The 15,036-nt window shown below is 33.2% G+C and overlaps 2 protein-coding genes across 3 annotated transcripts; one reads left to right on the top strand and one right to left on the bottom strand.

The window, feature by feature from the left end:
* Nucleotides 1–440: 440 nt before the first annotated feature.
* On the top strand, nucleotides 441–2,007 carry LOC107262188. Its single transcript, XM_015726440.2, has 2 exons — nucleotides 441–1,139; nucleotides 1,702–2,007. Exons 1-2 carry the CDS (start codon nucleotides 692–694, stop codon nucleotides 1,752–1,754), a joined length of 501 nt encoding a protein of 166 aa, XP_015581926.2. The 5' UTR covers nucleotides 441–691; the 3' UTR covers nucleotides 1,755–2,007.
* A 4,172-nt stretch (nucleotides 2,008–6,179) lies between these two features.
* Nucleotides 6,180–14,628, bottom strand: LOC8268552 (thioredoxin-like protein YLS8). 2 transcript variants are annotated; one of them, XM_025159420.2, is made up of 3 exons: nucleotides 14,488–14,628; nucleotides 14,367–14,403; nucleotides 6,180–6,618 (listed from the first exon to the last, which is right to left on the bottom strand). In XM_025159420.2, the coding sequence occupies exons 1-3, from the start codon at nucleotides 14,511–14,513 to the stop codon at nucleotides 6,310–6,312; spliced, it is 372 nt and encodes a 123-aa protein (XP_025015188.2). In that variant the 5' UTR covers nucleotides 14,514–14,628; the 3' UTR covers nucleotides 6,180–6,309. The 2 variants fall into 2 exon arrangements, with proteins under 2 accessions (XP_025015188.2, XP_048235607.1); XM_048379650.1 differs by lacking the exon at nucleotides 14,367–14,403 and having other exon boundaries at nucleotides 14,488–14,616.
* Nucleotides 14,629–15,036: the final 408 nt, after the last annotated feature.

The following is a 15,036-nucleotide window of genomic DNA, read 5'->3' as shown; positions in this document are numbered from 1 at the left end:
CAAAAAGATTCTTATACTTGCTAGATAAATATTGTTTGAGATTCTGTATCACATCCCATAAAAACTAATCTAAATCTCAAAATTGATAATCAATTTCTTTTAGAAAATGATTATCTCAAACAGTTTATTTTCAGAATCTTTTTTAAGAAAAGTAAATAGAGAATATCAAGATATTATTTGATGGTGGACCTCTCTAAATGTTGCTGCAAAATTATTCCAAGGTGCATTGCTTAAGGAGGTATAAAACCTTACTAAACAATCCAATTCAATACAGAAACACAAAGCAAAGCACCATAATCAGTAATTCTAAAATATAAATAAGTAATAAATCCATTATAAAATTAATAAATTATAAATGAAAATTCACTATAAAACCCAATAATAGGATCATTAGGTGATACACTACAAAAACAATAAAGTCCTAAAAATCAAACCACCCTATTGGCCCCAGCTACCCAACAACAACCAAACTATGGCAATTCAGTAAAATCCTTCATGTCATACCCCCAACCCCAACTCCTTTTTTAAATAGTCTTTCCACTTTCCATCCTCCAAAAACCATCCCTTAAACCCCTCCCTCTTCCTTTCTCTTTCTCTTATTTTTTTTTTCCCTTTTCTTTCCTTTTCTCTCTCTCTCTCTCTCTCTCTCTCTCTCTCTCTCTTTCTTCCTCTAAACAAACAAAGAACAACAATGGCCACACTCCTTTTACATAACCTAAGCTTCTTGATGATGATGATCCTCACCATATTTTCTCTTGTCTGTCCACAGCTCTCTCTTTCCTCTTCCATCCATGACCTTCTCATCTCAAAAGGGCTACCAGCTGGTCTTTTACCTAAAGGAGTTAAGTCTTTCACATTCTCTGATCAAGATGGCCTGCTTGAAGTGTTCCTTGATGGTCCTTGCTTAACAAAATTTGAGAATAGAGTTTTCTTTGAAAGTGTAGTTAGGGCTAACCTTACCTACCGTAGTCTTTCCAGTGTTGTTGGTTTATCTCAGGAAGAATTGTTTCTTTGGTTACCCATTAAAGATATCTCTGTTGATGATCCAAGATCAGGGCTTATACTCTTCGACATTGGTGTTGCTCATAAACAACTTTCTTTATCCCTCTTTGAAGAACCTCCTGACTGCAAGCCTCAAGGTATGCAGTCAACCTCTTCTGCTAATTACTATTTTCTTCAACATTGTTCTTGCAGTTATAGTTAATCAGCAGTTTCTTGTTTTGTTTGTTTTTTTTATCACATCTGTTATGAGAGGAGCCTGAATTAAACAAGAAACTGCATGTGCTTTTAAATTTATTTACTTATCTTTATTTCTTTTTAACGTACCTATAATGCTATATAGACTGACAATTCTCAGTCACATTCAGTGGTTGGTCATATATATTGTTTCAGAAACTGATGACTGAAGTCTGTTTCCTTTTTCTTTTTCTTTGTTTTGTTTCTTTCTTTTATGTTTTGTCTCTTTCTTGAGAAAATTCCACCTATCCCCTCCAATAAAATTAAATGTATGTACTGCATAAAAAATAAAAAAAATAAAAAACTACAGACAACTTTTTCTCCACTTAGGGTCTATTTATCATATTAAGCCACAAAAATCGAACAAATATGTGAACGCTTTTATTATTTTTTTCTCTTGATTTTCTTCCTTTTTTCTTTCCTTTTTCATACATTGATTTGATCGGTAATCATGTGAATGCACAGGTGGGTTGAAGAATGGCGTGAGGAAAGAGAAAGGATTTGAGGCCTTGAGATAGAAAAAAAGATGCCAAGTTGTTACACCTTTGTCTTTTCTTTTTATTTTTTTTTCCTCCATATAATGTTTATATATATATAAGTATATGATGTTATGTGGTGAGTAATGGACCATCTTTTTTTCTTTCCTAATCATAGTTTTATATTTTTGTAGGGTTATTAGATTAGAGAAAGTTTGTTTTTCAGTTGTAAAGCATGTGAAAAATTATGGAATCTTTTGTGTCCCTAATCAAATTAGAAGTTCTAATCTTGTAACTTTTGTTCATTCCTTTTGTTTTGTTTTAGGTGTCTAAAGCGATAAAAGAGAAGATATTAGATAAGAACCCAAGGAAAGAATCAAGTCAAATAATTCTAATATATCATTGCATTTAGAGTAATCTTAATTATTCTTTTTCTTTTAATTTATTAAGATAAAAACTGGTTTCTTTCAGAAGGTAACAGCCTGTCTTTGGAAGGAGTAGGTTTGTTTTGATTATACATCTTTTGTGTTGTCTTTTTGTTATGCTAATCTTTAACTTTAAGGGTGGATTTGAATTATAATACACATGATAATGTATGCATGTCATTTCTTTTGGAGTAGAAGCTAGTTAACTAAGTTATATATGTTTATATATATAGTGTCATTTTGTGAACAATATGAAACTATGATATGCTAATATTAATACAAATTTATTATCTTTATAATGATTGTAAGATTATGACTATTATATTGCATAATTCAGGGCTTATTGAGTTTCTAATAAATTTTGGAGAAAAATGATACTTTGAAATAATACCCAGAATAAATAAATTGAATGAGATAATTATGCTATTAAATGTCCTAAAATTTATAATTCAAAACCTTGAGGGTTTTTATTAGGTCCTTCAAATTATAAGGGCTTATGCTATAGAATTTATAACTGTTTTTATGATATAGTTAATAATATAACAATTCATTCAAATATTCTTCATATAGATTAAGACAAATCTTGCACTAGAGAAAGGAACATAAAAAAAAAAAAAAAGCCTCTCTTCACGGGCGAGTTTTGTGCCATTTTGGAGACAAATGGTTTGTCATTTCATTCTTTGCCTATCAATTTCTAAAATGTTAATCTAATAATCATTTTTACACTGTTGTAGCAAAAAAAACCTTTAATTTACGCGGGAATTGTGGGCCATCCTTGGTAGGGTCGAGCGTCTTTTGTCTGTAGACTTAGGTGGGCCCATAAGCACTATAAAGTGGGGTCTCTATAGCCACTAATTCCTGTAATTCGGGTGTTTAGTCTGATGATGAAATAAGAATAAGACCTCTTTAAAAATAAATACTAAATTTTAAATTCATCATGAATCCGGCAGACTTGGCGAGGACTTGAAAGAGAGTGTCCGGTGGGTTTTTGGTCAAGGAGAGGATCTGTAAAATAAAATAAAAAAAGCATCCAAAATGGAATCAAAATCCGGGGATTCAATTCCAGACATCTAAATTAATTCATATAATAAAAAGTAAAAAAAATAACTGTACGATTAAATATATTAAAATTTTTATTCTAGTAAAATTTTTAATAGTATTTTTAATTATTATATCGGATTCAGATCGTATGAATTCTCTTTCATCCACATTTTTAAATTTAATCTCCTAATACTTATTACAGTATAATTTTAGATTTTATCAAAATTTGGTCTTCTAAATTAACCGATGTACGACCGCTAAGCTAAATAACTTTTAGTCGTATTTTATCAAAGCTGAAAGGAAATTAGTATAAATCTAGCTAGGGAACCAGTGAGTTGGAGATATCTATGTATCATGTATATGCTATGCACACACAAAAATAGCCAATTGGGAATAAAATGATCGTTTCTTCTTCAGGATCTTTGTTAATGATTCACTGCCTAACATGGTAAATTTTCTGTTCATTGTTCTTGTTTCGGTTTCAATTATTCATCTCCCTATTAATTTGACCCACATCCTTCATAAGAAATAATAATAATCAGTGATAATAAGAAGGGAAGGCTATCTAAAGTCCCTCCTAAAAGGCCCACAACATTTTCTATTAAGGGATAGGGAAAAAAATTAATGAGATCTTGAAATTTTGATTTGTTCTTCTGCATATTGATTTCTGCAGAATCTTACTTTGAATTCATCTTATTTTCTGAGCTTGAAATTAATTAATTAATAATAATAATAATAATAATGCATCTCCTTTTAATTAAAAATACATACTTTTCCACAAAATCAAAGTGCACAAGTGAACAGCCCATGGAATTGCAGATCTTTATGAATATTGTCAGACTGGCATTAGCAAATGTCTAAAAAGCTTCCAGTGAGATTTATTTTAAGTTTGACTTCTCTTACTGATTTTCACCCTTTTCATATTTTTTTTCTGTAAAAGAGAAATTAAAATTTGAAATGATAGGAATATAATTATAACTAATAAAATCAATCATTGATTTGCTCATTTATACCATTACTTATTACATTTCAGAGAACTAATCATTTATTTTTTTAATTTATTATTAGCAATAGCTCTAACTTGTTTAAATGGTAAGAATATTTATTTTTTTAATTAAAAAATCTGAAATTTAAAAGTGTATTAAGTGTAACGGAATGACTATTCAATTAATAAATAAAAAAGAAAGTGACAACTCTAGCAAGGTGATGATATTTTTTTTTTAAGTCGGACCTATTAATTTTGGAGTCTACTGATATTGAGAATCTGAATATGGATTTGGCTGCTTGGTTTGTCCTTTCATACTTGTTACTTGATGTCTATATATAAATAATTTAGCATTAATAAATATTTGAAAGAATATATTGAAAAAGGAGTAATATTGCATTCATCCAAAAGAAAAAGGGGCCATTGTCTACAAGTATTTGCCCTGTATAAGCATTATTGTTCATAACTTTAAACAAACATTTATTTAACTCTTTCAGTTTCGTATACAATAATAATAGTAATAATAATAATCTTTTTGTTAAAAGAATTCTAAAATTAGGAATTTTAAATGTTGTAATTACTATAATTTTTTAATATTTTTATATATTTATTTATAAAATTTAAATCAAATTTATATAAGATATTTTAATATGTGATTTTTATGTAAAATTACATGATAAAATATTTTCATGTATTTTTTTTTTAAAATTCTTTTATGTAGACTAATTCAGAATTTTATAATTTTTATTTAATAAATACGTATACATTGAAAAGCCATTATAACTACGACATCTTAAAATTTACCAAAAAAGTTTATATTAATTAAATGGAAGGATATTATATATTCTGTAAATACACAACCGTCTGAATTAAATACTATTTAAATTAAGAAATTTTTTTAGACTAACTGTCTATCATGTTATTTATATATAATATTAATATATAATATTATTAAGTGTTACATTTGTATTAATTTATTTATTATTTTTAATCATTCATGAATAAAAACTAACAAATGCAACTGCAATGATTATATCACTATATAATTAAAATAGAGGATTCATTTCAAATTAGAACGCAACCAAAACCAGTATATTTGGTCAACCTAAAATCAGATTGGTCAATGATTCTGGTTTATAAACCACATAAGGGACCCCTAGCCGTCCAACTGGAGCCGGCCAGCAATTCAAACTTGCGGTTCAGGCTGGTTCATATAGAAATGAAAAGAAATAAGGAATTGGCTAACTGAAACTTTAAAGCGTGTTTTCTTTTTCTTAACAAGAAAATCTTAAATTAATCAAACCCAAATCCAACCGCTACTGAAACTAAAATCGAAACTGAATCTAAACTAGCAGGAAAATTAAAACCGAAACCATCCGACCCCAGATTGTCCAAAGGAGGACGTGAACCGGCGGTTCCGAGCCATTTCGGGTTCTGGAATGAAACTATGTTTAAATTTGACGTGTGAATCTGGGAATCGACGTGACCGTTGAACAGTGTTGTTCCCTCTTTTTTCTGTATTCCTGCACTCCTTCCTCTCCATTCCACTGACCCGCCAACTGCTAACAAAACTGATGTATAAAGGGCGGAGAAAAGTACGGTTTACAGGGCCATTAGAATAGTAACTTCTCTAGTCAATTTGGTAATTCAAGCGGTCAAGGGAGCAATTTCTGACTCTATTTAAAACAAAAAACAACTAGGGGACTAGTGAAAAACAAAAGTAATTGGCACACTTTCTGCCATAGCTAACTGAGAAACTGCAACTGACTCATTTCCTTTCGTTCTCCCTAGTCTTATCCTAATGATCATAAAAGACTTTCAGATTTTGTCCGACTGTGTAGTGCTTTGTGGGTCAGGAGGGGGCTTGTGCTTTTGTGAACTGGACCTCATCTGTCTAATCTTTAGTTGATAAAAAATTTAGTGCCCTTTAAGGCCAGCATTTTTTAGGGCATATAATGAAATTATAAATGGTTAAACAATTGAACTTATGAACATGTTACTAGCTGCAAGATCCAATTGGCTGGATGAAGTATATTCAGAATTCCGTTAATTCTTAAATTTCCAAAGAAAGACAAGTTATATGCAAGTAAATTGTTCAAATGCAAGTTTCTGAATAGTTCTACAAATCAACGACTTGCTCAAATCACTAGTACCGGTACTTGGTGGAGTAATCTTTTGGAGCAACAACCAGACCTCGACCCTTTCTTGCCCCGCGGTAGACAGTTTCGACGATGTCGATGAACTCTTGCTTGTCCTTGAGAGCCCAATTGATCTTGTTGTTGTTTCCGGTTCCCAGATCAATCATAATGTGCTTGTTCCTGAAGAAGAACATGACTGTGGATGGATCATACAACTCGTACATTGTGTTAAAATCAGGAACTTCTGTGATGTCCACAAGGTAAATGACAGCAAAGTTCTTTATCTTTTCAGCAACCGAGGCCAGAACTTCATCCATCTAAGAATCAGCAACAAATTAAACCAAACAGTAAGGAAAAACTTGGTAATGGAACTGACTATTTCCTAATCTTAGAGAACAACTAAAACCCAGATCACATAACTTCTTATCAATTTTCTTTTCTGTATTATCCTTCTCCGAATTACTTCTTAATTCACTTTCATACATATGCCATCAAAGATAATTAGTTTGTTCGAAAAGGATGCTCTATATCTTCAGAACTAATTTTTTCTTTTTTAAACTTATTCCGAAACTTGTAAATCTTCCGAGCTTCTTAATAGACAGTATAGAACTCGACATAGCCACTAATGAGTTTGTATACCTTTACAGATGAAACATCTATTGACATTTGAAACTTTAAAAAGGGCAAAAGGAAACTACTCTTAAGACTTTGATATATGGTTTCTGCACAATTTGCTTCCAGAAACTTTCATATAATCTTGTTTCAAGCCAAATTAGAAGGTGGCTACGGAGTCTCATGCAGTTCTCACTTACAAACATACGGTCACTGTATCATCGAGTCGAAAATAAATTAATTTGCATATGAACTAAGACGGAAAAGCAGAATAAGACCATCTTTCACGCTGCAGAAAACTAAAAAATTTTACCTGCTTTCTGAACTATCCTAATCATCTATCATGAGCTAAAGATCCAGGAAAGAAAAGAAAATACAGGATCAAAGAACTAGCATCCAATTAAGAATAAAACAAAATTTCCACTATGGATTAGAATACTATCAAAGCACATTATATTCAAAATTTATGCACATTGACAAATTAACAGGGAATTAACAATATTATGCCTAAAATTTTGAATATATATAAACAAGTTTCTTTTACAAACACCATAGCGTGACTGATCCTAAAGATGGAAACAACTCTTACTAGCACCAACCATGCTTTAATCCTATGCAACAGGTCATGTGCGTATACTCGTGGCCTACAGTTGGCCCCAGAAAGTTTTTGGTCGTGACAAACAGCATGTGTTCGTGTAAATTTGTTGGTCCAGAGACTCCAAACACAGGACCAGGAAATCTTAGTTAAGCAATTCAGAAGAAAACTACTTTACCCTGTGAATGGGAACTTAAAGAGAGAAAACAAAATAAGGGTGGAAAATAAAAGTTGAATTTCACCTTTCTATTTTCCATCCAATTGTTTGGATTGTAGAAAATCAAAGTGGAACCCAAACTTCTTACTAATTTTCTTTTCTCTCATTCTAAAATAAGATAAAAAGTTTAAGATAAATAGAAAATAAGATTCATTTTCCTTGCTCTTTTATTTCACTACGTCTCCAAATAAGAAAAAGCTACATTTCTTCCCTTAGTTATTTTCCTTCTTTCCAACAAAAAGGCTAAAGATTACGAACTGATAGTTTAATGAATTTTAGCATAGAAGTAAAAAGGAAAAAAAATAAGGGGTAATTACTATTTACTCCCTGTATTGTCCATTTTTATACTAGTTACCTTGACATTTAAAGAATATATTTTTCTATTCTTCTATTTTGTAATTTTATACTAAAAACCCCTTCCGTCATAATTTCCGTTAAATAACCATTAACTAGGTTTGGTTTTATACTATTCGCCCCTTGATTTTTTTGTATAATATACAAATTGTTCCTTATAATTTATTTATTATAATAAAACTCCCTTATCTAATTTTTTATACAAAAATCAATTTTATTGTTTGTACAAAAATAATTAATTAGTGTTCTTCAATTACTCTAATATTTAGCATAATCAAATTTAAGTGAAATTTAAATAGCTTAAAAGTACTTATATTAATCATAATATTGAAAATTCATATATATTGTTAAAATAAAATAAATAGTATTATTATTATTAATTTTAGTACAATAGAATTATAACTTTTTGATAAGAAATTTGAAGATCAAATTTTTTTTATCAATTTAGATCCTAATTTATATTGACTTTCAAAATGTAAGAGGATTTTAATGTAATAAATAAAATATAAGGGACAATTTGTATATTACACAAAAAAAATTAGAAAGTAAATAGTATAAAACCAATTCTAATTAATGATTTCCTAATCGAAGTTTTAACGGAAAATTTTTAGTATAAAATTGCAAAACAGAAAGATAAAAAAGTATATTTTTTAAATATTAAAAGTTAACTAATATAATATGAAAAAATTCGGAGGGTAAATAATAATTATCCCAAAAAATAAAGAAAAATGATAAAAGAAAAGAAGTCCTCTATGATACTTGTATATAACTTGATCATAAATATCATAGGCCCACATCCAAGGAACTTAGGGCCATTGTTTCAAGAACCAAATCGCCCTGCAACACGACATTATAGAGGGCAATATACAGAGCATTTCAAATACAAATTACTTATTATACTTGAGATAAAATACGTTTAATCCAATAGAGAATTCTATTTTATTTTCCTTATTTTAACTACATCAAAAACTAACATCCAATTTGCACTTATAGGTATCTCCACTTGAGTGAGTTCTCAAGTTCTGAGTACCCTTACTCATTTGTAAATTTAAAAGTAGAAAACCATAATTCAGACCAAGTTTGAATCCTCCCTTCCTCGCTGTAATTTAAAAAGAAAAGCAGAAATCAATCTTAACTTCGTTGATTATGTTATTAATCAACAATATTTATCTTGATTTCAAGTTAAACCCACAATCCTCTAATTGTTGATATTTGAGGAGCATTTTCTCCCACATTGCTAAGTTAACAATGTGGAGGTACTTTCCAAGCCTATATAATAGAGGCCTCACCTTATTATTAAAGCATCCCAAAATAAGAGAAAAATATTAGAGAGTTAAGCAATTATTTTTCTCCTATTATAAAGAGAGAATTTTAATGTTTTCTCCTTTATACATAGAGAGTTTGTAACTCCTATTATTTTTTTTTTCTTATAGTAAAATTCTTCTATCATTGCCCGTGGTTTTTACCCTAATTTGTTTAGGGATTTTCCACGTATATCTGTGTGTTCTATTGTGTATTTTGTCTTTCTTTATCTTTATTTTTTCAAATTATTAGCTGTGATTTTGCTCTATCAGGTTCATATTTTTCCACAATTGGTATCAGAGCACCTGGTTGGTAAGAAATTCCTTAAAATTCTGTGATTGCAGCTCAGCCTGATCTTTCATAGGAGTTTGAGGTTTTCTTTGGTGCAAAAGAGCTTGTGTGGAATAGTAAGAATACTTACAATCTAGGGAAGGTTCTGTCTAAGGAGATTGGTATTTAAGAGGTCCGGCCATGACCTCCGGGTCTTTCTTGGGAACTTACCTAGTGAGTTGTGTTCATTACTGCGGTTCATTTTACAAGCTAAAACGCACCGTTTGTGATAGAAGCAATGGCGGCAAAATTTGAGATTGAAAAGTTCAACGGGAATAATTTCTCACTGTGGAAATTAAAGATAAAGGTTTGTATTGAGAAAAGACAATTATCTTGCCATCGCTGAACGCATCACAACACTCACAGGATGATAATAAGTGGAACGAGATGGATGGGAATGCTATTGCAAACTTTCATCTAGCACTTACAGGATGGGATCTTGTCCAAAGTATAGAAGAAAAGAAAACGAAAGGAGATTTGGGACCACTTCACTAGACTGACGAGGCCAAGTCATTACACAACAAAATTTTCCTTAAGAGGAAACTTTACACCTTAAGAATGTCGGAATCTACTTCCGGTGTGAGCATCTTAATGTCTTGAAAACTCTATTTTCTCAACTCACATCGTTGGGCTATAAAATAGAGTCACAAGAACGTGCAGAACTTCTACTCCAAAGTCTACCTGATTCGTATGATCAACTCATCATCAGTTTGACAAATAATGCTGTTACCGAAATTATAGTCTTTGATGATATAGCAACCGCTATTCTTGAAGAAGAAAATCGGCGAAGAAACAAGGAAGACAAGCAGGCAAGTTCATAACAAGTGGAAGCCTTGATGGTGATGAGAGGGAGATCAACAGAACGTGGTCCAAGTGGGAGTCACAATCATGGTAGATCAAAATCAAAGAGTAAGAAGAATTATAAATGCTACAATTGTGGTAAGAAAGGTCACCTAAAGAAGGATTGTTGGAGTTTAAAGAATTCCAATCCTCAAGGGAATGTGGCATGCATTTCGGATGATGGAAATGTATTATGCTGTGAAGCAGCAATATCAACTGAAAGCAGGAAGAGATTTGGCCGATGTATGGCTTCTTGACTCGGGGAGCAACTTATCACATGACCTCTCGAAGAGAGTGATTCCATCATTATGAACCTATCTTAGGAGGATCTGTGTATAGTTGTGAAGATAATGCCTTAAAGATTATAGGCATTGGAACTATCAGGTTGAAGATGCATGACGGTACAGTCCGCACTATTCAAGGAGTGCGACATGTGGAAGGTCTGAAGAAGAATTTGTTATCTCTGAGACAGCTGGATGATCTTAATTGCATTATCAAAGTTCGGAAAGGAATCATGAAGATTAGCCGAGAGCGCTTGTAATTATGAAAGGAGAAAAAATTAACGCTAATTTGTATATGTTTTGGGAGAGACTGCATGAAGCGGAAGCATCTGTTGCTTCAAGTAGTTCAAGCGAGACATCTGCAATGGTGTGGCATCAGAAGCTTGGACATATGTCTGAACAAGGCATGAAGATTCTTGCTGAGAAAAATCTACTTCCTGGTCTCACAAAGGTGTCATTATCCTTTTGTGAGCATTGCATAACAAGCAAGCAGCATCGACTACAGTTTAATACATCCAATTCTAGAAGCAAGGATGTTCTAGAATTAGTTCACTCTGATGTATGGCAAGCACTGGTTTCATCACTAGGAGGAGCTAAGTACTTTATGTCCTTCATCGATGATTACTCAAGGAGATGTTGGGTGTATCCAATCAAGAGCAAGGGAGATGTATTTATAATTTTCAAAACTTACAAAGCGCGGGTTGAACTTGATTCGTGCAATAAGATCAAGTGTTTAAGGACGGGATAATGGAGGAGAATACACAGTCATGAATTTAATAGCTTTTGCAAGCAAGAAGGCATCAAGAGACAGTTCACTACGGCATACACTCCTCAACAAAATGGAGTGGCGAGCGGATGAACAGAACTCGCTAGAAAGAACTAGAGCATTGTTGGGAGACTGCAGGGCCTAAATAAGGCATTCTGAGGCGTTAACACACTTTGTTATGTGATTAACCGGTCTCCATCTACGAGAATTGATCAAAAGACACCGATGGAGATGTGGATCGGGAAGCCGATTGATTATTCAAACCTCCATATATTTGGAAGTCCCGTATGTGATGTATAATATCCAAGAAACTACAAAGTCGGATCCAAAATCCAGGAAGTGTTTGTTCTTGGGATATCTTACGATGGTGTGAAGGGTATCGCTGTGGGATCCCAACGCCCACAAGGTTATAATCGGGCAGGGATGTAATCTTCCTAGAAGATAAATTGAAGGGAGAAGATGATAGCACTTCAAAAGAAAATTCGGAGACTACAACTATACAGGTGGAAAGAAAGTCTACAGAAGAAGATTCTTCTGAAGTAGCACCAGAGCACGAAGAGGAAGAACCAGTTGAGTTTGAAGAGTCAGAACTTGGAAAGGAAAAACGTATAAAATTTACACCAACCTGGCATAAAGATTATGATATAGGCGTGAATGTCGCATCGCTCTTCTAATCGAGGAAGGAGAGCCATCAACTCTCCAAGAAGCAATGAAAGCGATTCGGATGCATCTCGTTGGATGGCGGCAATGCAAGAAGAGATGGAAGCTCTACATAAGAACAAGACTTGGGAGCTTGTGCCACTACCACAAGGAAGAAAGGCCATTGGCAACAAATGGGTCTTTAAGATCAAAAGAAATAGTGATGATCAAGTGGAGCGGTTTCGTGCAAGAATGGTGGTGAAAGGATATGCTCAGAAGGAGGGGATTGACTTCAACGAAATATTTTTCCCTGTGGTTCGATTAACAACTGTTCGAGTAGTCTTGGCGATGTGTGCTACATTTGACTTACATCTAGAGCAGCTAGATGTGAAAACAGCTTTTCTCCATGGAGATCTTAAGGAAGAAATTTATATGCTCCAGCCATAAGGTTTTGAAGAAAAAGGAAAACAGAACTTGGTTTGTAGATTGAACAAATCTCTATACGGTTTAAAGCAGGCGCCGAGGTGTTGGTATAAGAGATTTGATTCCTTCATCATGAGCCTTGGATACAATGGGACTTAATGCACTTTGTGCATATTTTAAGAGGTTTGGTAAAAGTGATTTTGTTATCTTACTGTTGTATGTAGATGACATGTTGGTAGCAGGCCCCAACAAAGATTATATTGAAGAACTAAAGGCACAGTTGGCTAGGGAATTTGAAATGAAGGACTTGGGACCAGCAAACAAGATTCTAGGGATGCAAATTCACCGAGACAGAAATAATAGGAAGATTTGGCTTTCTCAGAAAAATTATTTGAAGAAGGTCTTGCGACGCTTCAATATGCAAGATTGTAAGTCAATTTCTACCCCACTTCCTGTTAGTTTCAAATTATCCTCCAGTATGAGTCCTAGCAATGAAGAAGGAAGGATGAAAATGTCTCGAGTACCGTATGCATCAGTAGTGGGGAGTTTAATGTTCGCGATGATTTATACACGACCAGACATTGCACATGCAGTGGGAGTAGTAAGTCGGTACATGGCGAATCCTGGTAGAGAGCATTGGAATGCTGTAAAGAGGATTCTAAGATATGTTAAGGGAACCTCAGATGTTGCATTATGTTATGGAGGATCAGACTTTATTATCGGGAGGATATGTTCACTCAGGATTATGCAGTGATCTTGATAAAAGCAAATCTACTACAGGGTATGTGTTCACACTTCGGTGAGTGGGTATCAAAACTACGGTCGGTTGTGGCGACATCAACAATGAAGGCGAATATGTAGCGGTACACAAGCTAGTAAGGAAGCGGTATGGTTGAAAATGATGATGGAGGAACTCGGGCACGAACAAGAGCATATTCCTCTATTCGTGATGAGTGCCTTGCATCTCGCAAGGAATCCAAACTTTTCATTCAAAGTCAAAGCACATACGAGTCCAAGATCACTTCGTTCGTGAAAAGTGGAAGAGGGCAACGTGGATATGCGGAAAATTCATACTAAAGACAACCTAATGCTTTTTGACGAAGAGCGATTAACACTGACAAATTTATTTGGTGTCAATCCTCTAGTGGCCTGATAAAAGTATAAGCAGCATGGAAAGGCAAGGAAGAAAGAACGGTGTGAAGATCTGATTGATCCTCAATCAAATCTTCAAGTGGGAGATTGTTGATATTTGAGGAGCATTTTCTCCCACATTGCTATGTGGAGGTACTTTCCAAGCCTATATAATAGAGGCCTCACCTTATTATTAAAGCATCCCAAAATAAGAGAAAAATATTAGAGAGTTAAGCAATTATTTTTCTCCTATTATAAAGAGAGAATTTTAATGTTTTCTCCTTTATACATAGAGAGTTTATAACTGCTATTTTTTTTTTCTGATAGTAAAATTCTTTTATCATTGCCCGTGGTTTTTACCCTAATTTATTTAGGAATTTTACACGTATATCTATGTGTTCTATTGTGTATTTTATCTTTATTTATCTTTATTTTCTCAAATTATTAGCTGTGATTTTATCATGTTCATATTTTTCCACGCTAATAACGATGATATCGCATCATTTTCTGATTATACAATCCAATAATGACGAACCCTTTTAAGCATTGTAACTTATCATAGATATACGTGTTACCTTTGAGTTATTCCAAATTTGGCTTTCTTTGACAATTCTGCAATCACAAATGATTTATAATATAATTGTTTTGGCTTTCCTTACAATACGTGCACCAATTTAACACGAGTGTTCACTTTACCTGCATGCATGTGTCGTCCCAGTCATGGCCGAATCTGATGATCACAACGCGTTCTTCTTCGGCTAGAATCGCCTGATCAACTGCCCATCCTGAGTGCAAATGCGGCAGCAGATACGACAGCGTTCTGTATCTCTGTCTCTCACTATTTTTCTTTTATGGTTCTAACCAGCTACTTAACTCGATAACTTTGTCTATAGCCAACAACACCCAGAACACTCTAGAACAAAAAGAAGCAGCCTGAAGCTTCCTTCGTCTTTTTCAGATAGTCAACTAAGTTCTGACGCGTGTATTCTAAAACAACAATTAGGGGTAGAGTAGTAAATACCCCTCTTGCACTAAACATTCATCACTTTGGTAGAGGTGCCTGCAAGTGCAAGCTCTCCAATTATCGTCTGCATTCACGCTTAGAATCCTTAGCTTCCGATATATCAAGGTACAATATTTAATTAATTCTCCTTTATATTATTAATTAATTAACTCATATGGTAATGGTCTATTGATGCTGATTTTTTTATTTGGGGGTTTGTAGGAAATTAATCAAAAATCAAG

Source organism: Ricinus communis, chromosome 9 (genome assembly GCF_019578655.1).
Source record: "Ricinus communis isolate WT05 ecotype wild-type chromosome 9, ASM1957865v1, whole genome shotgun sequence".
Lineage (NCBI taxonomy): Eukaryota > Viridiplantae > Streptophyta > Magnoliopsida > Malpighiales > Euphorbiaceae > Ricinus > Ricinus communis.
Note: the sequence above shows the minus strand (reverse complement) of the source record. Positions and strands in the feature narration are given on the sequence as shown.